Source organism: Protopterus annectens, chromosome 17.part0, assembly GCF_019279795.1.
Source record: "Protopterus annectens isolate FY-2018-M chromosome 17.part0, PAN1.0, whole genome shotgun sequence".
NCBI lineage: Eukaryota > Metazoa > Chordata > Ceratodontiformes > Protopteridae > Protopterus > Protopterus annectens.
The window spans coordinates 349,167,397-349,195,051 of record NC_056751.1 but is presented as its reverse complement, the minus strand read 5'-3'; the positions used below and the strand labels follow the sequence as shown (position 1 = coordinate 349,195,051).

The following is a 27,655-nucleotide window of genomic DNA, read 5'->3' as shown; positions in this document are numbered from 1 at the left end:
CAGCACAGATCCTTGTGGTATTCCACTGGCAGTGGAGGTGGACTCCCCAATTTTGACAGTGTGCATTCTGCTGGTGAGTCAGTTGGCTACTCATCCAATGAGATATGGGTCCAGCTGGGAAAGTTTCTCAATGATCCTTGAGTGGGGGATTGTGTTAAAAGTCTTAGCTAAATCAAGATAGGCGGTATGCTCTGCTTTGCCATCATCCAGGGCTTTGGTGACATTCTCAAAGAAGTCCACCAGGGTTAATAAACAAGATCTACCCTTGACTAAACCAAATTGGGTCGGGTCAAGAGTTTGAAGATCATCTGTGCCCTTAAGGTCCATGATGATTCTTTCCATGGCCTTGCAGATAAGGCTGGTTAGGCTTATGGGTGGATAGTTTCCTGGGTAAGTTGATTGACCCCTTTGTGCAAGGGAATTACTGTTGCTGTTCTCTCTGCTGGAACAAAGCCAACGCTCAGGCTATGGCTAAGGAGCATGCCAAGTGGTTCCACTAGATATTCTTTTAGATTGTTTAGTAATCAACCTAGGATGTTAATTGGTCCCATAGAGGCTGTTTTTGGCCTTGGAGAGTGCTTAATTGACCTGTTCTTTGGAGATGCTCGGTAGAGGACTGGTGTCGGGAATATTTTGGGGTATGGCTGATGGGGATGGGGGGCTGAAGTAATTTCCAAATCCGTCAGCTAGCAGGTTGGCAATTTCTTCAGGTTCATTGTGAGTGATATCATCCACTATAAGTTCAGCACACAGCTCGGCATTCCCTTTTAGGTTTCGGATGTAGCTAAAGAATGTATTATGGTCATCTTTAGCTAGGGATTCTAATTTAGTCTCATAACTAGCCTTAGAGGACTTTACAAGATATGTGATTTGTTTGTTCCAGCTGTGGAGGGTATTCTTCCTCTGTTGAGTAAGTTGCCTCTTGTTATTAGATATCAGGGTGGCTTGTTTTTTCAGGACCTGATTTTGGTCTTGTCAGGTACAGCTGAGTCATTACATTTGTTTAAGTGGCTATATACGGCATTTGTGTACTCTTCTGCATAGGAGTCACTGTTGGCTGTGTTAGCAGGGGGGTTTTGCTCCTGTGGGGATATCCGGTTTGATCTTTACTTCAAATGAGACTGATTTATTGTCTGAACTTACCAGGGATGACAAAACACAGGTGGTAGTGCAGTGACCCTCCCCCCATGTTGGAGAGTACTACGTCCATGACATTTGAGCCCCTTGTGGGGGTGCCGACCAACTGTTCCAGGACATTTGAATTAACAAAATCCAGGAACCTCAGAGCAATCATGTTTGTGCTCGTGTAAGTAGCCAAATTGATGGAAGGATAGTTGAAATCTCCCATGACCAAGGTGTTTGGCTTTATACTCATTGACTCTAGCAAATCCAGGTCAGTGATGTGCTTCTCCTGGTTCATGGTGTGGGGACCTGTAGCTAGCGATGATGTGGTAGGGCATTTTGCCTATAGTTATTTGGACCTGGTGCAGCTCAAAAGAGTCTTACTGTTTTACCAGTCTTGAGGTGTATTTGGATTTAATTAAAATTAATACACCACCTTTGGTTCTTTCACGCTTGTTTTGAGGTCTCAACATGTGAAAGGCATTGTAGCCTTGTACAGCCGGGGTTCTCTCTGTGGTCTTAAACCAAGTCTTAGTGACTGCATAGACGTCAGCATCTTCCAAGGTGAGGACTGCTTCCAGGGAGTGCAATTTACTGTTCCGGCTCTAGCATCATGCAGCATGACCTTGAGTTTGCCTCTAATGGATTTCTTTATGGCAGACGTTTTGTTGTTTTGATATTACCTAAAAAAGGCACTATGGGAGAGGCAAGCATCTTTGCCAGTGACTGAAAACCTTAAGGAGACAGGTTAAGGCCATCTCTGGTAAAGCAGTGTGGTCTGTCGACCATGTCTTCCCAGGCTGTCAGATACTGGATCCTCCTGGAGTGACATCTGAAGTTAAGGCAATTATTGAAATCAATCATTTTTTGTCTGTACTGTGACATCATCATAGGTGAAGGTAGAATGCTGCTTAGGGCTAGGGACATACCTGCCTGGGACATGCAATCAGAGAGTGCAGTCATGTCTTTCTTCATATAGTCCAGAGAGGTACATCTGAAGTCATTCACTCCAACATGTACTATAACGGTAATTATTGTTGAGTGACTTGAGTGCATGCATGATTTGATGGATCCTGGCACCTGACAAGCAGCTGGCAGTGACCTTCTCCTTGTCCAACCTGGTGAGGTGAACATCTGTGTGTCTCGCTATTGATTCGTCTATGACTAGGACATTAGGTTTTGAGGTGTTCTGCCTTAGGTGCTTAATTGCTGAGACACTATATATGTGTATGTGTAGTGGTGAATTCTGTTTGTATACCAGTACATGTAGGTTGTATGTGCTTGGGAGGTCACTGGTCTTTAGGTGTGTGTGCTGACAGCCTGTTAGATGTCTCGTTTATTGTTATATGAAAGTAATGATTGTAGTTTCATGGTATAGTTACACCTCTCATATACTGCATTTGTTTGCTTTAGGAGCAAGTGATTGTCAGTATACATGAGGCAATTGCTACACTGTCTCAGGATGCCCATGTCAATCAGGCTGGCTGGAGAAAGGATGGGAAACTGATTGTCCATAGGAGCAGGTAATTCTTAAGTACTAATTTCTGAGAGGGCAAATTAGATCAGCTACTGCTCTGGGATTAACAAGAGGACTTGTTCTATAGAAGATCAGGGATGGAAAGTAGGGTGACCCTACTCAATGCTCAGGTGAGATACCTGCAGTGCAGAAGTGCTAACCCCATTGTGCAGTGCACAGCTATGTGAAAATGCAAGGTTTATATACAGTTGAAATTAAACAGTTTTAAACTAGTCTGCCAACAGGAAATCACATAATAATCTTTCTTTTAGCAATCTCCAGCTCAGACAAAGCTATATCCACAATCTTCTGCCACAAGGGTACAGGGAAGCCTTTCTTAATGTAAGATGGCTGGATCTGAGTTCAAGTGTATGAAAAACAGGCTAGATTTTGCAAGTCTAGATCTAGTCTATGCTAAGTAATATTTCAGTGCAAAACAAGTGCAGGCATTAAGCTGGCATAAACAGTATCAATCAAAAAGAGACAAATTAATGCAGAATAACAGTAAAATACAGATGAAAAAGTGCACATCAAACTCAAAATAAGCTTCATTTCTTGATCTTGGCTCTTAATGCTAGTATGACTGCACATTTGCTAATATAGGTCTTGGCTGCTTTCTCATAGCCAGGTTTGGAGCTTAGACTTTATTATTTTTATTTTACAATTGTTAACCGGGGGTGTCTGACTGAGCTGAAAAGGCCCTTTTTCAGCAAAGGCCCGAGGAGAAAAACTTCACATAGAAAATTACAGATACATTTAGACATGATCAGTATGCACACAAATTACAAAAGACATGTTTTTACAGTGGTATGCAGCACATCAACAGTTACAGTGGAGAGAACAAACAAAAAAAATATTTAAAAATAAAGGTACTTAATAGATTTGTGGTGTACAGCTGAAATTTGGAACATAGGTAGAATACATACATAGTACACAGGCACAGTACATACATTGTAGATGAGCCAGTTTTCAATCTTAATCAAGTACTCTAGGTTTAGTATGTGTACCTTATCCGCTTTCAGTAGCCTGGGGAGCAATCATGGCACTGCCAACTTTGCTTGAGATGTTGCCTGATGAGGTCTTTAAAGGAGGCTTTGGATGTGTTTTGAATGCTAGTGGGGACAGAGTTCAATTTATTAGCCACTGAACTACTATATAGTGCATCTCCAAAGCTATTGTAGCTGTTGGTGACTTCTAGTAGTAGCTTGCTTGATGATCTAAGAGGCCTTTTGGCTGAGTGATGTTGTACTAGGTTTTTGAGGGCAGGACACTTACTGGGGAGGTAATAGACAGAATGACAGAGGCAGAGCTGATTGTAGGTTAGGAGGTTGGCCAGTTCAAGCCAGTGGAGCTGTCTCAAAGCAGTACAGTGATGAGTTCTATATGAGCAATTTGTAGCAAAGCGGGCAATTCTGTTATAGCAGGATTCCATTTTGCTTAGTTCAGTTTTGTTGAGATTAGTCAGAATGGGAGATGCATAGAATAGGGTGGATAGAAGTTGGGAGTGAGCAATGGCTGATTTTGTGTTGTTGGTAAGAAATGGTTTGATATGGTAGAGTGATCCCAGTTTGGCATGTACTTTTGTAATAGTTAAGTTGAGATGACTATCAAATTTTAGGTGGGAGTCTATAGTTATTCCCAATAGCTTCGCCTGTGCCACTGGAGAGAACTGGAGTAGCATTTGTGAAGTAGATAATGAATTGACTGTTATCAGTGTTTTTGTTAGAACTGGTTATAATCATAAGCTGAGTTTTCTTTGGATTGTGGATAAGTTGGGCTTTCGTTAGGTAGTTTTCAACATCAGAGAATGCTAGTTGAGTTGTTTGCAGGAGGGTGGGGAATGTTTTGTGCAGCACAGATTAAGATAGTGTCATCTGCATATCGAATGATAGATGCATGCTGTGTGGAGGTATGGAGGTCATTTGTGAAGATTGTGAATAGTAGTGGTCCTAAGACAGAACCCTGTGGGACTCCTATAGTTATGGGCAGCTGAGGAGAGAGAACATTTTCCCATTTCACAGCTTGGTACCTGTCAGTTAAGTAGCTTTGGAACCAGGTAAGAGTGGAATTTGATAGGTGATACTGGTTTAGTTTGTTTAGCAGGATTTGGTGCGAGACTGTGTCAAATGCTTCGGACATATCCAAAAAAGAGTTGACACCTGCAGGCCTTCATTTTTTAGATGGTTTACTGTGTCCGTGAAGCAGAGGAGGGCTGTAGTGGTACTATGGGCAGGTCTGAAACCATGCTGAGTAGGTGACAGGATGTTGTTGTCTAGAAGATATTTTAGCATCTGGGTATGGATGCATTTTTTTAGGATTTTGGCCAGGGGGGAGAGGAAAGCAATGGGTCTGTAGTTATTAAGTTCGGTGGAGGTCCCACCTTTATGTATGGGTGTAACATGGGATATTTTCCAGAGTTTGGGCACATAGTTTTCAACAACTGATCTGTTTATGAGAGTGGAGATTGAGATAGCAATAGCATCTGCTGTGCGTTTCAAGAAATAGTCGGCTGCTGTTGATGAGGTTTTTAGTTTAGAGAGCATGCTTTTGATTGAAGTGGTGAAAACTGTTTTGAGGGTAAAGCTTGTATTAGTGTTATTTGTGTTGGGCGAGCTAGTGAGGAAGGAACTGTCCTGTGATACTAAGGATAGAATTGAGTTCACAAAGTGGGAGGTGAATTGTGTTTCGATGGGAACTTTAATGTCAGGGGTGGTTGGTTTGGGGGTAGCCTTTTGGGTGGGTTTTAGTAGCTGGTTTACATTTTTCCAAAATTTTTGGGGGTTGTGTTGGTATTTAGTTTGTAATGTCATGTAGTAGGATTGTTTTGTCCAGCCTAATGCATTTTTTGCACGGTTGCGCAGTTCTTGGAACTTAGTTACGCTTTGTGTTTCTTTGTTTTTTTGATAGTAAAGCCAGGCCACGTCCCTGGACTTGAGGATTTGTTTGGTTTCTTTACTGAGCCAGGGGTTTGTAGAGGTTCTAACCTTGACTTTGCGCAATGGAGTGACAGTGTCTAGGTGTTGTAGAAATGCTTTGTTGAAATATATACAGCCTGGTCAAGTGGGAGGGTTTTTAAGGGGGTCCAGTCACAGTTACAGAGTAAAGTACTGAGGACCTCAGGAGAGAATTTTTTTGTGTTTCTAGTGGATATATAGTTAGTGGTTTTGCATATGCTTGTTCTACTATGTATAAAGTACATTATGTTGTGGTCACTTGATGTGCCCTTTCAATTAACAAATCATGTGGAATATCCAGTCCAATATTTGTGCTTTCACAAAATTAATACATTCTGTCCCTTCCAGTTTCTCTGGTAGAGCAAGAAAAACTCAAAGGTTTTATCTGTGTGCTCAGTCCTCTAACTACCATTTTTGGACTCTTAAGAAGTCAGATACTCGGACAGCCTTTTCTTCATTTCATCCTCAGATATTTGCAGTTTTATCAGCTCACCTGAATTTCTAAACACTGAAGGAGTATATCAACTCAAATAACAAAAGGCTAGAAAAATATAAGATTTAAATAGCTATTCATGTTTTATCTTCATTCATTTTATATCCAAAAAAACATGAAATGGTCTCAAAATGTTCCACAACACTGGAATGTCCTTTTCTAATTTGTCAAGCACAAAATATCATCATCTACAAATAAAGTAAACTTTTCTTAACTGCCATGACAATTATTTTCTTTTCCAATGGCTCTAAATATAAAGCAAATAAAGAGGAAAGAGGACTCCCCTGCTTTATTCCTATATTCAAACACAATGAGAGGAACACTCTCACTTGAATTCTTACCTCTAGTCCTCCATATTACCCTTACTGTATCAGAGAATGCAAACACTTCCATTGCCCTACTCACAAAATCCCAGCTTACTCTGTTGAATGCTTTCTCTGCATCAAGACCCACTAACAACAGTAGTATTTTCTTCCATTCTGCTTTCCTCTGGATCATCTTTGTTCTATTAATGTTGTCAAATGTTTACTTCCTCTCTACAAAACCACACTGATCCATAGCTATTAGTTTTGGGAAATAGCTGAGTGATAGGGTTAAAGATAGGTCAAATGCCTTGGGCAAACACAGTATTGTTTGTACTAATTTTGTCAAGTTTAGGTTTTTGGTGTTGGAGCAAGTTCTATGTATATGAATATATATATATATATATATATGTAAGTTCTCTATATGAAGTTGGGTCTGACTGGGTTTTACCCCTTCAGAGTTATACAGATACCACAGCTTTCTTCAAAGATGCAGGTGCCCCTCACCCCCCAAAATACTATTAAACAAATTCTTCCCGATCTTTACCACTTTATTTCCTCCTAACATCCAAACTTCCACAGGAATCTCATCTGCTCCTGGAGACTTTCCTGAAGATTGATTACACATCATTTTTATCTCATCTGCTCCTATCACTTATATCATCAGCTCCTATCTAAAGTTAACAGTTGAGCTTCATCTACCCTGACCTTGGCATAATTAAGCCTTCCATAAATATTTTCATTTGTGCTCTTTATTTCCAAATGTCTCTGCTACATACAAATTTTCATAAAATTTCTGAAATATCTCTAATACCGCTATCTGATCTCTGGTGTTTTTCTTGTCATAGGCTCCCTAGGCTTGGCAACAATCCATTCTACTTTCTTTTGCCTAAGTCATTGTGCTATTAGTTTTTGTTCTGGAGTTATCAAAATGATTTGCTTAACAGCAATCTTTCTAAACTCAGTCCCTTATTTTCTCTTTAGTACTCTGCAGTAGTTCCTCCTCTTGTTCTGTGAGACTCTCCTTATTCTGCAATACTTTAGCCTTTGCTATTACTTCATAACCACATCTATTTCTCTTTTTATTTCTACCAAATTTTATAGTCCATTTTCATTTTATTCTACTCATTAGCTATATTTTCTGAAAAAATGTCTAACTTGTATAACACCTCTCGAATAATTATCAGTACCCATTCCTTAACTTCCTCTCTTTTTAACAGATCGGTAGAAAAGCACCAGTGTCTCATTTTTATGTCATTACCTCGCATTTTTATTTCAGCTTTTGTGTGCGTGTCATACCTTTCAATTACATGGCCATGCTCCTGTGTGATATAAGTTTTATCTAGTCTATCCCAGTTACTGTACCTTGTGGAATAATATGTCAATTTTGCCCGAGTTCCTACTTCTTAATTCACATCTTCCATACAAATATCTTCATAAATTTCTTCAGAATAAGCATTACCTAATCTAAAATTAAGGTCATGCTAAAGTGCATGCTACAGCCTATGCTCTCACTTACTCTGACTGCAGTCAGTTCTTTTCTTATCTCTGTTCCCATCCTAGAGGTGAAAAAATGGCTTGCATACTTTCAGAAAACTTAAAATTTTAGCCTTAAGAAAAAGCACACTGGCTTTTAAATAAAACTCAGTTGTGTAATGCTCTATTAAATGCATTAAAGAACTGAGGCTGCTGGGCAGGCTACTATCTCTTGTTCATTTCCCATAATTTCAAGTGTTATTTTTCACTAACCTGATTGCCATTGTACCTTTAAAAGTTTCATTTCCCTAAGCAAAGTATGAGTTGAACTCTCAAAATTAACTGCTTACATGTGCAGACAGCTCATTTCCATGTAAAAGTAGTGCGATGAAAAAAGAAAACAGTTAAAATTCTGCAGATGTATGAAGGAATCTTTGAAAATTTTACTGAGAACATAATGCACAGACTTCTCCTGTGAAATTGTTTTTAGCTGCAGAGATTGTCTCTCCCAATGAGAGCACTTGCTAATGGAAAAAAGCTAATATATTTGCAGATGCAAAAAACGTAGCATGTTTCAAGACTTTTACCATCTTGTATTATTTTTCAAGCATTTCTGCTTACAGATTATATTTATAGCTTAAGCCAAGGATATTAAAATAGCTATCTGTCCTTGTAAAAAGGGAAATTATCCTAATTCTACATAAAATATTATCATTACACTTTTACACACCCCTCACCCCAACAACCCAAAATAATAGCAGTGTATTAACCTAAACTCATTTACATCCAGTCTTTATCTAGTTATAGTATAAAGTCTATATTTCTAACACTTTCATATATTTAAGATACACAAACGTCACTGAAAAGTTTCACAATCCACATTTAATATACCTCTGCACGCTATACAAAACTGTTTTACAATATAACAAGCAGTTTATACCATGAAATGTCTTCTATAAATATTGATAAAAATGTTTTACATGCAGTTATTTCTTTTCCCTTTAATATCTTCTAAACATTCATAACAAAGTGAGGTATATGCTTTAAAGTCCACCCACAAGTTTAACTGTATCAACAAAATTCCAGTCTTTCTCAGCCACTTTTTCTTGCCCACATTTCAGAAATGTGACTGATGCCTTACAGTCTCATACTTATTAAGTTCAGTGGTGCTGGTCTTTTTGTTGATCATCATCTCCCTATGCAAGACTCTGGTTTAAGTCCAATGTAATCCTGATTTTTTATAGTCAGTTCCTGTCTTCTTTTTTGTCTGTCAAGCATTTTCCTTAGGAACAGTGAGGATGGTTTCAATGTCAGAAATATTAGGGGAGCAAATTATTGTAAGTAAGGAATGGAGTCTTTTAATCTGGGTTATAGAAACTGAACTGCACAGACATAGTAAGGCCCTAAGTTTAAATGCTGCAGTCTGCCAAAAGAACAATTATTACAAAATGGAAATCAAACAATAAACTAACTCTAAGAGAATTACTGAATTATTTGGAACAATGGAAATGTTTTACTGACAAAGTCTCTCAATGAGCTTTATTGTCAGAAGTATGAGAGAGACAGTCCTCCTCTGCTTGATGGTTCATTTTTTCTTGGAATAAAATGCAATTGATCCTCCAGGTAAAACAAAATATTCTGAAGACAGATGGATGCACCAGCTTGATTTTAAACTGCCTCTCGACATTTCCTGATTGCTGGTATACATTTGCTTCTCTTCTGCCTGGTGCACAGTGAATTATTATTTTTCACAAACATTCTGCTGCCTCCAGTTTTAATACTTTTCTTTTCTGTTGCAATTTTGTCAGGATCAACTCTTTCTGCTGGCATGATTTCTTTACTAATATAGTTCTTGCTTGTTTTCTCATGGCCAGAGTTGCAGCACACTGTCAAAGTACCTTTTTAATTAACAAATCCTGCTGTGTAACAGCAGCACAGTTGTTTATTTGTGCTTACATAAAATTAATATAGTCTGTTCCTTCCAGTTTCTCAGGTACAGCAGAGAATCACAGGTTTTCTTTAAGTGGTCTGTCTTTTAGCTCTACAATTTTATGAAAGAGGTCTTCTTGAGAAACTTCATACTCAGCCATTCTTTTCTTAATTTCACCCTCTGATTTTCAGAGTTTTATCAGTTTTTTTCAGGCATTTCCCATCCAAACAGCACATTGTCTTCCTTTTTCATTCATGTTTTTATTTTGCATGGTAACCTCTTGATCAACTGATTGTTCATAGGTTAACACTAGGCTAGCTGCCCTTGTGGCCATTTTTTAAGCCTAGACAGATGAGATAATTGGCTAAGCTTAAAAAATGGCCCACAAGGGCAGTTGGCTTAGTATTAACCTATGAACCTATGAACAATCAGTTGATCAAGAGGCAAGCTACGAATTTGAATGGAAGAGGCAGGCTCTGTGATATCTGGATTGTGATGTAGTAAAACTCCCCTCCCCAGCCCCTTCTACCAAACTCATCTACTACAGAAATTATACACATTAAGGATCTGTATCCACTTAATCACATGCTTGGAGCCATTGTTCCTTCTAAGAGTAACATGCTTCTTTGATGCAGACAGTTTGACTATTTTATTGGCAGCTCATCCTCCATTGTGGGAATGCAAATCTCACTTTTAACCTAGAGCAATACACTACCACCACTCAACTCTGGTCCATGTCTGTTTGCTCAAAACCTGCACTTTCCTCTTATAAACGGCCACGTCTCACTATGATGCGACTTCCCATAGAAAAAAAGTGTACTTTGGCAAACATATTCATCCTTTCCACTAATTATGTTCAGTTTGAATCATTTTCCTATTCCAAAGACAAAAAGCTGCATGCTGCATGAATACAATTATGAAACATGCAATCTCAATCTAGATGACACTTTTTAAGCTGCATTAAAACTCCCTTTCACCAATCACATCTGTGCCCTCCCAATTTGAACACACTTCTGCATTTCCTCTCTTCTATTCATATGCAAATTTTTACTTGTACACTTGCCATTAATATCTGCAAGTCTTCCAAAGATTTTTATGCTTTACTAATGTCCAGTCTGTGCAAACACCTTGCTTCTAGGTTAATGGATCATTTATAGATTTTTGCAGGATAAATGAAGCTCATTTAAACCTCATTCTGCGTATCTACTCCTCCATTCAATATGGCATGCTTTATCTGAACTGTTAAAAATAATGCATTCAGCACTGTTTAAATTTACAATGAAGAAGCTGATTTAACAAACAGTCTATCTATCCAGGTTACTTTTGCTCATTTGGGATTTTTTTTAGTTATTTATTTAAATCTTGAAGGGCTTGATCAGGAACTAAAAAAGTTTATTTTTTTTAGGAACCAACCTTTTTTTTTCAGGCTAGTGGGGTAGAACACCTTCAAGGAGGCTGGGTATTGAAGTTTAAATCCTGACAGGTACAATATTGTATCCAAAAAAGTAGCAGAAAGTATTAAGAACTAAGCCAACACGAGACCGGAGAAAGGAGATTCTGCCGATAGGAATGACTGGAATCAGAGATATAGGCAATAGGGGGCTGGAATTTATTGGAGAAAACTGGCAAAGGAACCAAGGTACTGGGAGAAAATAACTAGACAGGGAAAGATGATAGAATGGGAAGACGCCAAAAATGTATTTGGACTGCAGGTTAGAGATTGCCTTTCCTATCAGGGATTGATATCAGAGTATAGGCAAAGAGAAAGAAATAGGGGGGGGGCCCTAATAAAAAGACAAGCGCTGGTAGAGTTTTTAGTAGAATCTAGAACAGAAGCTGCCATTAAAAAAGGAATAATTAGTAGAGTACATACAGTGAACATAAAAAGTGTACACATCCCGTTAAAATGCCAGGTTTTTGTTATATAAAAAATGAGACAACAATAAATCATTTCAAAAATTTTCTCACCTTTAATGTGACCTAAAACCTGTACAATTCAATTGAAAAACAAACAAATCTGTTAGGGGAAAAAATATAAAAAAATAAAAAATGTACAATACGCCGGCTGCATAAGTGTGCACACTCAAACTAATACTTTGTTGAAACACCTTTTGCTTTAATTACAGCATTCAGTCTTCTTGGGTACACACCTGCTATCAATTAAACAGACTCTAATTAACCCCAAATAAAGTTCAGATGCCCTAGTAGGATTTTCTTGACATTTACTCAGTCTCTTTAAACAGTCATTGGCTTTGGGAATTTCCACACTTCTTTTTGGAATCCTACTGACACTTCTTAAACGTCTGTTTACTTGCATTTTGTTGAGACTCTTTATTTTGTTTCTTAACCAAACTGGATGAGGAGAATCCCTTGGAAAAGGATGGCTGAAAAATCTTACAGATGGCTGAAAAATCTTACAGATTCCCTGAATCTGCTTACCCCTCTCATCACTCCTGTTGATCACTTCTGCAGCAGAGTGGTCAACAACTAAATCTCTAGCCAAATGAAATTTTAAAATCTCATTTTAACATCATCTGGGAGGTTCTGAGAATGTAGCCATACAAACCTCCTTAAAACCAATATCAGTGGCCCTTGAAGAAATATCAACAGAGTCAAACACATGCACTGAATACGAGTAGTGATTTGAAAAGTAGAAGAAATTAAATTACTTAAAACAGGTTTTTCCTCACAAGAAGAAACTGCAGACAAAGCATTCCTTATACATTTGCAGTTAGTCAGGACAGAGTTTAACATGTGAGCCTGCCAACTGAAAATTCTCAAAAATCAAAGTTGCAGAAGCATACTCTTATTTCCAATACTTATCAATAATCTTCCCATCTTCATCAGAAACAGTAGGATTTTTATTAACTAAATGTTTAACAGAAGAAGGATTAACTAAAGCTAAAGCTGCTGGATCAGATTTCTTATCAGTGTATAAAAACTTAAAATATCGAGGAACTTTACTCATTCTGTATTTTTACGGGCATCTGGCTGACTGTAAGGAAAATTGTAAGCAGTAACACACACACACACTTCAAGGCTGACAGAACTGAGTAACTGGTGCAGATTCTGGAAATTCTTCTATAATAGCTCATGGTACTTTCTTAGGGACTGAGAAGCCTCTGTGTTCTTCCACTGAAAAGATTGTCAGAGTCACACCCCCCACAAGGAGAGTCACAAACTGAGGTCTAATCCTGAGTCTGAATCAGAAAACCCCAGCATCTGTCCCTTCATCCTGTCCAGACTGAGAATCTTGAATCTCTTCATGAAAGGAGGTATCCCTCTTTCTTGTACCAGAAACTACTTTATAAGAAGGATCAATAGTCTGAATTAAACCCCCGAGCTAGACCATGTAAACTACTCCTGTCTATGCAAATTTGAGAAACAGTAGGTACATGTCAAGTCTTCTGTTTCCTTTTGACAGGAAAAATGGGACAACAGTGTTGTTAATGGCAATAGCAGCTTCCCCACGGATGGGCACAACAATAACAGTTTTTATGTTCCAATTCCCTTTGAATCATTGTTCTATTAATACCATCAGCAGCTTCTGTTCTAAACTAGACTGAAAACTACCAGAGAAGGGCGACTTTCATTTAGCATTCCCCTATCCCTTTCCCTGTACTCTGACACCAGTCCTTGGTAAGAAAGGCAGCCTCTAATCCACAGTCCAAACTTCTTCTGGGCCTCATCCCACAACATTACCTTTCCCTCTTTAGTTATTTTCTTCCAATACTTTGGATGCATTACCAATTTTCTCCACTAAATTCCATCCCCCCTCTTGTCTACTTTCTATTTCCCTACTTGTCATCCCTATTGGCAAAATATCCTTTCTTTGTTCCCATGTTGGCTTATTTCTTATAATACTTTCTGTAACTTTATGAATATAATATTCTGTATGGTTGTTATAGTCCTTAATGATCTGCATCCAAAATCCTGTTCTCTCCTTATTTATCAAACTCTCTTCCTTGTTTCATCATCATCCCTTTTCACTTTGATTTTATAACATTCTGCTTGCGTTATGTATGCTTGCCTTAACAGCATAACTCTAAAGTATCCATTTAAATAAAGCAGTACTAAACCACCTTGTTCTATAGGGAGGATCAATTTATTCTTTTCAACTCTTGTCCTCTTCCCATTACAAATAAATTTCTTCATCTCTTTATTATTGCCCAATACTACTTCTCTGTTCATAGAAATATGCCTGACCTATACAAAAAAATTAAAAGGACTAAAAACATTTCACTGCTTTTATCTTACTATCCGTATCCATAATCAACAGCTTCCAGGTTCTCAGTTTCTCTTTTATTTAGTCTCTTCCCACATATCCTTAGCTACCGTAACAGAATTCGTTGTAATCCATGCACCTATATAATTCATCTTAGCAAGTCCCATAAATATGGGTATTGCTAAACCAATTTAGTGCTACAGCCTTTGCTGTTCATTCATGTAATGTCATAAAAATACTTTACATTGCTTCAAAATATTCCACAACACAACTATTCTTTGTTGGATTTATCAAGTAGAAAATAATATCTGCATATAAAGCTAACTTTTCATTATTACCATGACAGTTACAGCCTTAAACTTCTAAGTCCCTTATTTTCTTTTCTAATGGCTCTAAATGTGAAGCAAATAACAAAGGGGAATAAGATACTCCCTAGTTTTTCCCAACACTGCTTGACTGAGAAGAAGCACCCCACTTTAATTCTTGCCTCTGACCTTTCATACAGCCTCCTAATTAACCCTATTATTCTGTCAGCAAATGTAAATGCTTCCTTTGCCCTACTCACAATATCCCAGCCAAATGTACTGAATACTTTCCCTGCATCCAGATCTACCAACAACAGCAGTATTGTCTTACATTCTGCTTTCCTGTGGATCATCATCATTCTATTTATGTTATCAAATGTTTGCCTCCCATCCACAAAACTATACTGATCCAAATATGTCAATTTTGGCAATAGCTTTGCCATTTATTTGTCAGTGTAGACATAACTCATAATCATGATTTAAAACTGAAATGGGTCTTATGAAGCTGGGTCTGAAGGGTCTTCATCCTCTTTGGGTAGTAGAGCCATTATAGCTTTTTTCCAAGATACTGATGCCCCCCCCCCCCACTTTAAAATACTGTTAAACAAAACCTTATTTATCTATCATTTTTCCATCCTAATTTCCAAACATCTACAGGAGTACCATCTCTTCCTAGAGATTTCCATGTTGATTCATTATTCATCACTCTTTTTATCTCATTTGTTCCTATTTCAGCTATTAATTGTTGAGCTTAATCTTCCTTTAACTTTGGCATAATTAAATCTTCCATAAATATTTCCATCTATCTGTCTTTTCTTTGTTTCCAAATTCCTCTGCTTTATACAAACTTTCATACAATTTCTGAAATACTTCTAAAATCGCTACAGGATCTACAGTTCTTTTTCTTGTCACAGGCTCCACAGGTCTGGTGATGACCCTTTCTGCTTTCTGGCACTCAAGTCATTGTACTGAAAGTTTTTGTACTATAGTGTTGTTACCAAAACAGTTGTTTAACAGCAAGCTTTCTGATTTATCCAAATGCAGCCTTATTTTCCCTTTAGCACTGTGCAGGTGCTCATCTTCTCGTTCAGTCAAATTCCCATTATTCTGCAATACTTTAACCTTTATCAACCCCTCTAAATTATTCCTATTACTTCTTAACCATATCTCTTTCTCTTTTATTTCTACAGTTTTGTACACCTTAATTTTCATTTCATTTAACTTTAAATCATGTTGATCTCCAACATATAATGGAGATGTTCTCTACTGAGTGAGAAGTAGCATTAGACAGACAGAACTGCAAAGGTGCTTTCAACTAGTGCGGATACTACAAAGCAATTTTGCTGAAAGCCACTTTCATCGATAATGGAGTTTACTCTTTTCCACACTGCTGTATGAGAGAGTCAGTAATTTTCTACACTATGTCATGAAAGAGTTGGTATCTACAAGTTTTTTTGGGGGGGGAGTGTAAGTCCCCTCACATCGGGGTGCATAAGACCTTGCACTCCTGCAAAAAAAAGTAGTATAATTTTGGATGAAACTGGCTTTTTGTGATTTAGTTAAGTGGTATTATCACGCGTTGAAATTTCCTTTGGCAACCATAGTGAATATAAAGTAGATGGGTGAAAAATCAGCACCCATAAATCACAAGTAATGGTTCTCTTCTTAGAAAGAGTTGATTGTTTCACATAGTTGAAGGAGAGATGGTAACTACAAGTAGAAAAGATTAAGCAGTTAAAACATCTCAAGATAACTTTTAGTTCACAAACAGTAAAGCTTGTATGTTAAGATACTGATCACAGAATGCAGTTACATAGTTTTCCACATTTTCTAAACTTAACATGGTCAACTGTGCATCTCTTTTCATTGTTAATAAATAAAATTCTGTTTTAGTGAACTCAAAATAACTAATCCAGAAAAAAATATTTCGATAGACAAACCCAATCTAGCAATTTTTACAGACATTCTTAATTTCCTCTCCTATTTTCCTGTCTTTCAAATAGATTACCACACTTGAATCTTGACGGTATAAATGGAATCAGGGTCAGTCTGCAGAGCTATTTGCTTATCTTACCTGTGTTCCTCTATAAATTAGCTAAGGACTCCATTTTCAATTATACATATTTCTTAATTTTTCTCATTAGTCTTTCTTCTTCTCCTGTCAGATTAAGTATCCAAAGGTTTTGTTCTTGACTGACAGTAAAGTGGACCCCGGGAATGACTATCAAATTAAAGCAGTGGTGATAGTAGTGCAGGCACTATCAGACTGTGGTGGTGAAACAAGACTGAGTCATGTAGCAAAGCTCTTAATTTAGCATTCTGTCTACATCCCTATCCTCACCTAAACGTAGTCATGAGCTCTGGGCAGTGACCAAAAATATGACATCATGGATTTGAGTGATGGAAGTGAGGCTGCTCTGCAGGACTGCTGTGCTCAATTTGTGACAGTGTGAGGAGCTTTGCAATCTATGAAATACTCTGGATACCTAGAGAAGAAGCTCTCTGGTTTTCTCCAGTGGGGGTGTACCAGGCACTGTCTACTGTGTGCAGGCCTTGTGGCAGACCCAAGGTATTCTAGAGATGTTACATCTCTCTCAGTTCAAATATGGGAATGCCTAGGGATACTATAAGATGAGCTGGAAGCTGCTACTTGCTACATCATAACTTACACTTCAAAACCAGAATTTTTGGGTGTGACAAATCAGCAGTTACTTCCTTTGCCGAGATTACTGTATTTAAACATGTTCCGGCTAACAGAAACTACCTCCAGCAAGAGGATCACATTCAAAAAGATGTCTTCAACTATGTGCTCTGATACTACCTTTCTTCCTTTCTGCATCAAAGGCAGGTGAGAAAAGTTTGACAATACTGTGCACATTTTTACAGCAGCTGTACACATCAGCAAGACTGGGGGCTATGTAAGACTGTGAGCAGTATCTGCTTGAAAAAAAAAACTACAGCTTTCCATGTGTTTATGGTATGTCATATGGGCAGAGACAAATTCCTGCCAAAATATGAGTGGTTAAGTAAGCTTAAAAACAGAGAGGGTGAGCTTACCCTTCCTTTGACTCCAGTGCAAGGAAATTAAGCTTTATAAAGTAAAGACTAGTTTCTGGTAGCCAAGTCACAGTGGAACTGCATGGAGGAAAGAAACCTCACAGCTGAGCTAAACTGAAGGTGAGGGCAGATGTTTCCTTTAATTTGGCATACCACTGGAATATGTAACAAGCTACCATTTAAATCTGAAGTGAGTGACTGATCTGTGCTAGTAAAAGGCTCTCTGTTGGGGCCCATAGACAATAAGTAGAAAGTGTTATCAGTTTCAAACATCTGTATAACATTCCAAAACTTACCCATGGCATCTACAGATGTCTGCCATTTTCTCTGTTGTTGCAGAATCGCCTGGCAGCTTAATCAGCAAAGAAATTAGGTGAGCATATCCCCAGGTAAACAAATGTGAATGCGCTCTGAAATACACAGAATTATATGCTTACATAGCTCTATGGAAAATTAACATATAGGTTAATATAAATACTACAGAGCACCTACTGATACTGATGGTTTAGTTGACATAAAATAAAATACATACCAGAAAACCTACTGCAAGCAGTGCAAATGGGCTGAATCCTGAGGACAATATGATATCTTCACAAAAGAAACAAGTTTCAAATAGATATGGTGAAATGCAAATTCTATTACATCTCCTCTTTTATGAACACATTTTAGTATTTTCACAATGCATGTGCAACATTAGAAATAGCTGAAGTAGTTGCTACCTGCTGTACTAAGAAGATATACTTGAGGCATCAGTACATTAAACGGCTAGAAGATGAAATTCTAATGACCTGGTCTGCAACCTAAAGTTCCCAGGTCAATAAGACTTTTTAACTGCAACTTTCTGATATGATAATGAATGGCATATCCACACTATCAGGGACCACAGCCATTTTATTTTTCTTTCGCCTAAAGTTTATGATGCCATTAATGTCTGCTTGTTTTGCCTATATAAAATTGCCTACAGACATATTCTAGGTGTATACAGCTATTGGTATGCTTTATGTGCTTACACACAGTGCAAAAAGTACATCTAAATAATCCAGTGCTCTATCAGGTTATCAAATCTGATATTTTTAGTCACTATTATTTACACGATGCTATATTTAACCACATTATTTACTGTTGAATTTCCACCCAGAATAAACCTTGGTTTCATGAAGAATGGTGTAGTCAGCTGCATATCTGACAAAAAATCATGTCCTAATCTTTCTCTCGAAATATATCTATATGTGTGTGTGTGTCTATATATATATATATATATATATATATATATATATATATATATACACATACATACATACACACACACAACCAAAGTTTTCCAACAGAATTCTCTGTATAGCTCTTGTGCTACAGTTTTTGAAAGATTTTCACAATCGTTTTTTCAGTCTCTAACTTCTGCAGCATATTCTAAGTTATTAACTTGAATCAGAGTACTTGAGAAAATATCCAATAACTATTGCCATGTCAGAACAGGCTATATTTACACCTCTCAACCTCGTAGCCCTCAAACTCATAGCATGCGCTATAAAAATCACATCATATAGCCTTGCTCTATGGCACAGATGAATGGAAATCTGACTGTGATCTAGCGGACTTGGGTTCAATTAGCAGATGTGGCACTAGAACAAACATGTTGGGGGGGGGGGTTTACAAGCACATACAGGATTTCTTCCTCTCCCTGGTGGAGACCAGAGGGACCATCACTTCTGCTACAGGAGGAGAGACAGATCTGCTTGGTGGGAATGCCCTTACAGGATGTGAAGGGAATATCTTCCACAGACACTCAAGTGCATGCCCATTCGCCTTAGTGAGTGTTCGCACAGTTAGAACGGGGGGGGAGGTGATGCCAACCACCCCAATAATTGCCTGCAAGATGACATCCTTTCTGTTGGCTCTTGCCCAATGAGTGTAACAAATGGGCTGACAGACCAAGAGTCTGATTGTTGGCAGGGGCAAAGATTGCAAAAACAAACAAAAAAAATCACAACACTAACATTTTGAGTGTTAATAAATTCTCTCTTTTCAGAAAGGGGCACCTGTATCTGTGCAATACTGAAAAGGGAGGAGGGATGATACAGAACTTGACACCCAGGGCAGAGATACAAAAATGGGAATATTACACACATCACTCTCCATGATTTGTTTTACTGGAAGTATGATATATACTCACCATTGTTGAAGTACAAATCTCACCCCTACCTCGACCCATATTAATGCTTGTCCAAGGTCGTATTCAGGATGTAATTCGACAATCTCTGAATTTGGCATTGTGACTTTTGCGGATGTGGGTCGATGATACGATCATTCGACAGAGTCCGCTTCAACATTTTGATAGTAAGCATATACATATATATATATATATATATATATATATATATATGTGTGTGTGTGTGTGTGTGTGTGTGTATATACACACTTTATTTTAATTAATTAAAAATTATACTACCTGTACTCTTAATTAATATCTAACAAATTACAAATACTTCCATAACCATAAAACCTGCAATACAACTGGGTTTTAAAATACTGTAAAGGAAATAATCGGGTCATGTTATACAAAGCTGTGTTAACATGGAGTTGCAGCTCCCAGTCCATATGATAAAATAAGTTTATTCTGAAATCCTAAGCTGTTGTCATATCAAATAAGTAAACCCCTTATAATTTCAGGACCATGAAGCCCATAATCCAGAAAAAGAAGTTATGTTCTTACCATAACTTTCCATCTGGGTTGTCTATTTTCAGTCTTCCTCGGCCTGTGGATTTTGGATCTGACCTCGGATCCGACTTTGCCGCTTTCTAAGCTCAAGAGTCGATGCTCAAGCTCCTCCTCTCCATCCCATAATGCCTCCTTCCCCCAGAATACCTCAGATTGAGTTTGCTAAAAATTATACAGCTAAGATATAAATATAGATTCAGATGAAGAAAAAGATTTAGGAGCTTAACCCAGAGAGACCAACTCTGTCAGGTCTACATGGAAAAAAGTGCCCGGATGAAGGAGGTCGAGGAAGAATGAAAATAGACAACAAAGATGGAACGTTATGCTAAGAACAGAACTTCTTTATCTGATGTCATTTTCATTTGTTCCTCGACCTGTGGAAGAGTCGCCAGCTGCACAGAACTTAGGGTGGCCCTTATGTACAAATATTCTGAAGCACTGTAGAGCCAAAGGCAACTCTCTTCCAGGAAATGATGTTTACCTTGTAATGAGAAATACAGGTATGAGGCCTTGACCAAGAGCCAGCTGCGCAGATATCATCAATTGACATTCTCGAGGAAAAGGCTTAAGAAGTTGCCATAGATCTCTTTGAATGAGCTTTGACATGCCCGTGCAAAGGCATACCTTTTGATGAATAAACAAAGGAGATGCAATCTCGCAACCATCTGGCCAGAGTAGGTTTAGTAACTGCTGTGCCTTTCCTCACGTCTGAAAAAGATAAAAACAGCTGGTCAGATTTTCTGAAGGATTTTGTCCTGTCCAGATAAAAATGTAATTGCATGTGAACATCCAGAAGAGTCAGTGTGCATTCTCCCTTATTCTGGGAATTGGGGAAGAAAACCAGAAGTTGAATGGACTGATTTATATTGTGTTCTGTGGCCAGTTTAGATAGAAAGGATGGGTTTGTCTGTACGGAAGCTATCCTTAAGGAAGCTCAAAAAGGTTTAGCAGAGCGAACTTGGAGCTCAGAAACTCTTTTTGCTGATGCAATCACAACCAAAAAGGCCGTTTTCCAGGATAGAAACATCAGATCCATTTTAGCTGCTGGTTCAAAGTAATATCCCAAGGAGGGGTTGGCTCTTTGACTGAAGGATGGAGTAAAAAGGTGCCCCTGAGGAAAACTTTACATAGTTTGGTCGAAGCTAGGGTAGCAGAGTTTTCCCCAATGTGGAATATGGAAATGGCTGCCTACTGAACCTTCACCATGGAATAAGTGGCTCTGTTCCGGAAGAGAAAGGCCAGGAAGTCTAAAACCACAGGAACAGGAGCAGCAAAAGGATCTATCAACTTCTGCTAATCCCATATAGGGAACTTTTTCCATTTGCTCTTATAAATCTTTCTAGTAGATGCTTTGTGAGCCGATATCATGATCTGTTGGATCAGGGATGAAAGCCTGCAATGTCTAGCCATTACTGGAACTGGAGAAACCATGCAGTTAATTTTAAACCTTGAAGGTTTATATGAGTCGGTCCCGAGAGGTGGGACAACAGGTCTAGAAGAGGTTCCAGAGTCCATGGCAGACAAAGCAGATGAGACCAAAGAAAGGTGAACCATACCTGGGAAGGCCAGAAAGGACCAATGAGAATTATTTTGCTCTTCAACAGATTAGCTTTCTGAAGGAATTTGGGAATCCGGGTAAAGGCAGAAATGCATAGAGTAGACCAGGATGCCAAGCATGGATCACAGCATGTCTAAAGGGCTGTCCCTGATGAGAGATCAGGGCAAAAACTTGCTGCATTTGTTGTTGAGGGGAGAGGCAAAAAGGTTGCAGCAACATTGACCCTATTTGTGGAAGATCATTTTTGCCACTGACTGGTTCAGAGATCACTCGTGAGGCATCAGTACAGTTCTTCTGAGCCTGTCCACTAGAATGTTGGACTCCTCAGAATGTGCACTGGGACTAGAAAGCAGTTGGCAGAGATTGCCCATTGCCACACTCTCATTGCTTCTTGACACAGTCGGCAGGATCTGGTTCCCCCTTACCGGTTGATGTACCATAACATGAGACATATTGTCTGTCTGTATTGCAATGGTCTCCAGAGGAAGAAAGCTGTATAGTGCTTGCAGTACCAGAAGAACTGCTCATCTCCAGGACACTGATGTGCAAATTGATCTCCTGACACGTCCATGTGCCTTGGACCATCCAGCCCATAAAGTGCCTCCCCACCCCAAATGGAAGCAGTCTTTGGCCAGCGTGGCATTTGGTGGGTGAGGAATGAAGGGACGACCCTGGAAGACTTCTGGGGAATGGAGCCACCAGATGGGAGAGTCTTTACAAACCCTTGACAGTTTTATAGGGTGCGTCAGAGGATGCTGATGTAACGACCAATGAATTGATAACATCCACTGTAGGATTTGCATGTGCAAGCATGCTATGGGCAGTAGTGTTATTGTGGCAGCCACAGAACCTAACATTCTTAGAAATAGTTTTGCTGGAGGAGCTGGGATTGCCAGGATTTGAGACATGAAATCTTAGCATAGCAACCCTGTCTGGAGGTAGAAAGACCATAGTTCTGGTTGTTTCAAACAAACTCTAATAAAATCTATTATCTGAACAGGATTGAGCTGTGATTTTTATGTGTTTACAGTTATGCCCAGAGTGGGAGCTAGTTGTAACAGGTAATCCCTGACTTGCATGAGTAGACACTTGGTTGAAGCAGTTAGGAGCTAGTTGTCAAGATAAGGAAACTTATGGAATCCCTGCAGTCTGAGATGAACTTCACTTACTGCCATGCATTTGGTGAACACCTTGGGAACTGTGGTGAGACTGAACAGAAGCACTCAGAACTGGTAATGATGGGCTCCCTGCCTGAAACAAAGATACTTTCTGGAGCACCTCTCCATTTTGATATGGTAGTACACATCCTTCAGGTCTACTGAGCACATCCAGTCGTACATCTTCAGAAGAGGTAGGATGGATTGGATGGTGACCATCCTGAATTTTGAGTTTTTTACTGATTTGTTCAGGGATATTAGATCCAAGATTGGCCTTAGGTCCACCATTTTTTTTGTACTAAAAAGAACCTTGAGTAGATGCCCAATCCGGGTTGATCGGGAGTGCCCTCCTGGATTACTCTTTTTTTAGAGAAGCTTTGCAATTTCTAGTGGGGCTGCCTCCCTCCAACTGGGTGGCATGATCCTTTGCACCCAACTGATTGATTGTGATAGCTATCCAGGCTTCTGGGTGCAATAATAAGTGCCCCCAACTGCCTCCAGAGGACAGTCGGGCAACCATTCAGGAGTGCTGAAAGGGTCTGTCTGAGAAGGAATCAAAAGAGACACTTGATTCTGCAGACCCCCTCTGCCCCTGGGATGGCATTTACCATTGTTAACTGTTTCCCCTGCCTCTGGGGGAAAAGTCTCCCTGAAAATCCTAAAAAGGGCCTTGAGATTTTCTGAACCACAGTTTTTTCCTTCCATGGTGATTCATGAAAAAGGATCTCTGTGAAGATGAAAAACAGATTCTGATGGCAGACAAGGTCTCCCCATCCTTCTCACTGTGGGAGTGTGTGTTATGAACTGTGGGTCCAAACAGAGACATCAAAGGGTGCCTTGACAAAAGATGCCTTGAAAGGTTATGCAATATCATACAGCTGTATCCAGACATGATGCCTAATGGCAATGCCAGAACTGGCAGACCTAGAGGTGTCTTCAGCCACATGGGCAATCATATGAATTACAAATCGATTGGAGAGTGGCCATTCTGGTGGAAAACGTCTTGCGTTCCTCTTCAGACATGGACTCCGGGATCGAGCTAGACAGTTCCTTGATCAGGTCCCGCTGTAGCCTAGTAAAATAGGATAAATAGTTCAACACTCATAATGCAAAGGTGGATGAAGTGTAAACCCTCTTGCCAAACCTGTCCAAAGCCCTAGACTCCCTGTTAGGGGGACGAACAGAGGAGCTCTCCTGTGCTAGGTACTTTTTGGCGGCCACCATAAGAACCATGGCATCTATGAGGATCCCTTTATTCTAGTGGGGTTTGTCCAAGGGAACACTTAAGATCTTGTCAGCCCGCTTGGGTATGGGCTGTACGGTGTTCACATCCTTCCATGCCCTGGTGGAAACTAGCTTGATAAGAGGGTCCAATGGGGGGACACCCAGGATGTAGATGGGCTGATGCTCAAGGCATCCAAACTCCTCTGGATTAGGGCTTTAGGAGGATGACCCACCCTTCTGGTGAAGGATCTCCTGGATGTCCGCAAAGGAGACATCGTTGGGTGGATATCTGGGGGACACCTCCCCTTCCTCGAAGTCAATGTCTGTAGTGACGGATTCCTGTGGGGGATCCAGGTGAGTCCTTTTATATCTCTTCTTCCAAGAGACCTCCTTGGTAGGATACTCTGGGGAGGTGTTGGAAGAAAAACGGCGTTCCACAGTGGGAAGAGGTTGGGGGCTTTGCAACACCGGCTGCCCTGGTGGAAGACAAGAGACCTCAAGGACAGACTCCATGGAAGCAGGAAGGGGAGCCAATGGTGGGAGAACAGGGAATCACCTAGGATGGGTGAGGACCCTCTTCCCACCACCTCGAAGGCAGATGGACTGAGAGGATCCAAGAGTTGTCCCTCCAGATCTAAAGCCGTTGCAGCAGACTTGACATCTAAGTTTTGGCTCAGAGATGCACTGGGCCCCAAAGTCGTTGGAGCCAAGCACATCAGGGAAACTGTCAGACTTGAAGTGGAAACCACTATCAGATCAAACAGCTCAGTTCCCTGGGCCATATCCTGGCATTGTGCACTTGGACAACACATGATTCAGTATTTCACATGCCTAGTTGCCAGAGGGGTCAGGAATGGCTCCTTATACCAATGTAGTACTTGGTACCATAGAAATGATTAATTTTTGTCTTGGAAATATTTTGAATATATACCCAAATATTCATAATTATATTAACAACTTGAACTGGAGGGTGTTTACATGCTACTCCATAGTATCAAATGAAAGAATGCTGCAGAAATTGTTACCGATACCAGCTATCTGCCTACTACCAGTCTGCAAATATTTACAGACGTTCAGTAATAAAATATGTATATTAGCATAACTATCATATTTCTGTATATCACGTGGATGAGCTGTGATTCAGTATTTCACAAGCCAAGTCACCAGAGAGGTCATGAATGGCTCCTTCCCCTGTTGTAGTACACTTGGTACCACAAAACGTATGACTTTTTTCTTGGAAATATTACGAATGTATGGCATATCTTCACAATTATGTTAATAAATTGAATTGGAGGGTGTTTACATGATATTCCATGTTTTCAAATGAAAGTAAACACAATGCTGAAAAATGCTGCACTGATAGCTGGTGTTTAACTAGCACTGCATGGCAGACATTTATTTTTTTTTGTTCATTATATATGCAAATCTGCATACCATTCATAATTATGCAAATATCTTGGAAATGGAATGGAATCTACAAAACTACTCTGCAGTAAAATGAAGATTGCATCTGCCAGCACAAAAGTCATAATGATAGCTGGGGTCTGTCTACTATAGTTGTAGAGATATTATATATATATTGTCTAATTACTAGTTCAATATAAAATTACTGTTATATCTGGCTGACATAGTAATACCAACATTATAAAGAGGAGAGTGTGCTTAATAACGTTTGTATTTTAGCTTATTTTGTAACGTTTATCAGAATTTTAGCTCAGGTGAAAACTGTCCAGGCAGGAACTCAGCAGGTATCAGGTGGGGTGAAATTCCACTCAGGCTAGGTGTGAAAAAGTTACATTTCGCTCCTCCTCCTGAATATTCTACGTGCACTTTTCCCACAAATTCCATTTATTTCTATGTAATCTGCTCCTTCCCTTTTCTAAAGATCCCACCTCCATTTATTTTATCTGCTTTACATTATTCAGTACTTCAGTTATTGTTGGTTTAGATTTGGATTTCCATTTTCAGCTGATTGTTTTTTGTTTTTTCCAGCCAATGACATTAAACTTAGTAAAACCTTCATATGTCTAGTAATTCAGATCCTATATCCCATCTCAAAAGAATTATTTTATTTATGCATAATTAATTCTGCATAAAGCCTACCTAATGCTCAGGTCTTCCTCTTTCTGTCACATTTCAATCCCTCACAGACTGCAAGATCCTAAGGCTCTTCTAACTCCCTCTCTGCTTCTATACCATATCCTTAAGCTACTGCTCAGGCTTTATCGCTTCTATTCTTCTTAACTCTCTCACTATCTATCTGCATCACTAACTTTCTGGCTGCTATTTTCCTAACTGAAACTAACATTCTATTTTGCCTGTATTATTAGAGTCAGTGTCACACAATGCACTACCTATGTACTTTTTTTGGACAATGTCTACATCATGTATGGTGAGACTGACTATTATTGTCTGTAGTGTTTTAACTGTATAGAATTGTCTTGATGTGTAGTAATATATTTCAACATCTTGTAGCAGTTTGTTCTTTCAACTTATTTTTTTGTATAGCATTTCTAATGTAATTTTTATTGTACTGGATTATACTGTATTTGTATTGTACTGTATGTGGAGCTTTTCTCCCCGGGCCTCTGCTGAAAATGGGTTCTGTAGACCCAGTCAGACCACCCTGGCAAACAAATTTCAAATAAAATAAAATAAAAATAAATAATTTTTTTTAGTTACAATCATTTTCTCCCCCAACATTTCTGACAAATCACTCCGTAGGGAATTTTTAAAACATGATAACTTGTTACATTCCCCCAAAAATATGTTCCCAATTACACCTCCAGCATTTGCAATCTACCTTAGGAAAAGTTCTATAATGTGAGCTTGCGGTACAAAAATACCTACACAAACACTTCCATGCAAAAAAATCCTAAACCTTTAGGACTTTGTTGCATTCCTAGGGGCCATAAAGATGTATTCCGACTGTTCCTTTTTAGATTGGATTTCCTACTGTTTCTTTGTAGATTGGATTTCCAATCTCTCTTCCCAGTCTTTTCTAACCTCTTCAGACTGACTCTTACAGTTATGCAATATTATACATGCCCTAATTACCCCATTTTAAATAGTAGCTTCATTCTAGACTCAACTAAAAACTCAATCACAGCTGGTCTTTCCCTTCACACTCCCTTATCACTTTCTCTTTGGCGGTACTCTGTTAGCAGTTCCTGATCAGGAAAACAATCTCTAATCTGCAGTACAAACATCTACTTGGTTTCATCCCACTGTATTACCTTTCCCTCCCTAGCCATTTGCTCAAAACACCTTGGTTCTTTTGCTTATTTTCTCTATTTCCAGCCCCCTCTTGCCTACTTTCTATACTCCTACTTGCAGTTATCCCTATTGGCAAAATCTATTTTCTCCATTCCTGTGAACGTCCTTTTTTTAGACTACTTTCTGCTAACTTATAAATATATCCAGTATGGTTGTTATTCTCTGCATTCAAAGTCTTATTCTTTCCCTATTTCTTGAATTCCCCATTGATTCATCACCTTTCCTTTTCAATTTTATTTGTAATCTTCTGTTTTCGTTATATTTATATATGAGCCCTAAATGTGTAGTTCTAAAATATCCCTTTGAATTAGATAATCCTAAGCTACCTTGTTCTATGGGGA

At 39.0% G+C, this 27,655-nt stretch overlaps 1 protein-coding gene across 2 annotated transcripts in view; it reads right to left on the bottom strand.

Annotated features, from left to right (window-relative positions):
* The window catches only part of HPS5 (HPS5 biogenesis of lysosomal organelles complex 2 subunit 2), a 1,422,788-nt gene that overhangs the window by 150,752 nt on the left and 1,244,381 nt on the right, over positions 1 to 27,655 (bottom strand). For both annotated transcript variants that reach the window (XM_044059074.1, XM_044059075.1), the window contains exon 20: positions 17,677 to 17,790. In XM_044059074.1, the coding sequence (XP_043915009.1) occupies positions 17,677 to 17,790 (114 nt within the window). The remainder of the gene's footprint in view (positions 1 to 17,676; positions 17,791 to 27,655) is intronic.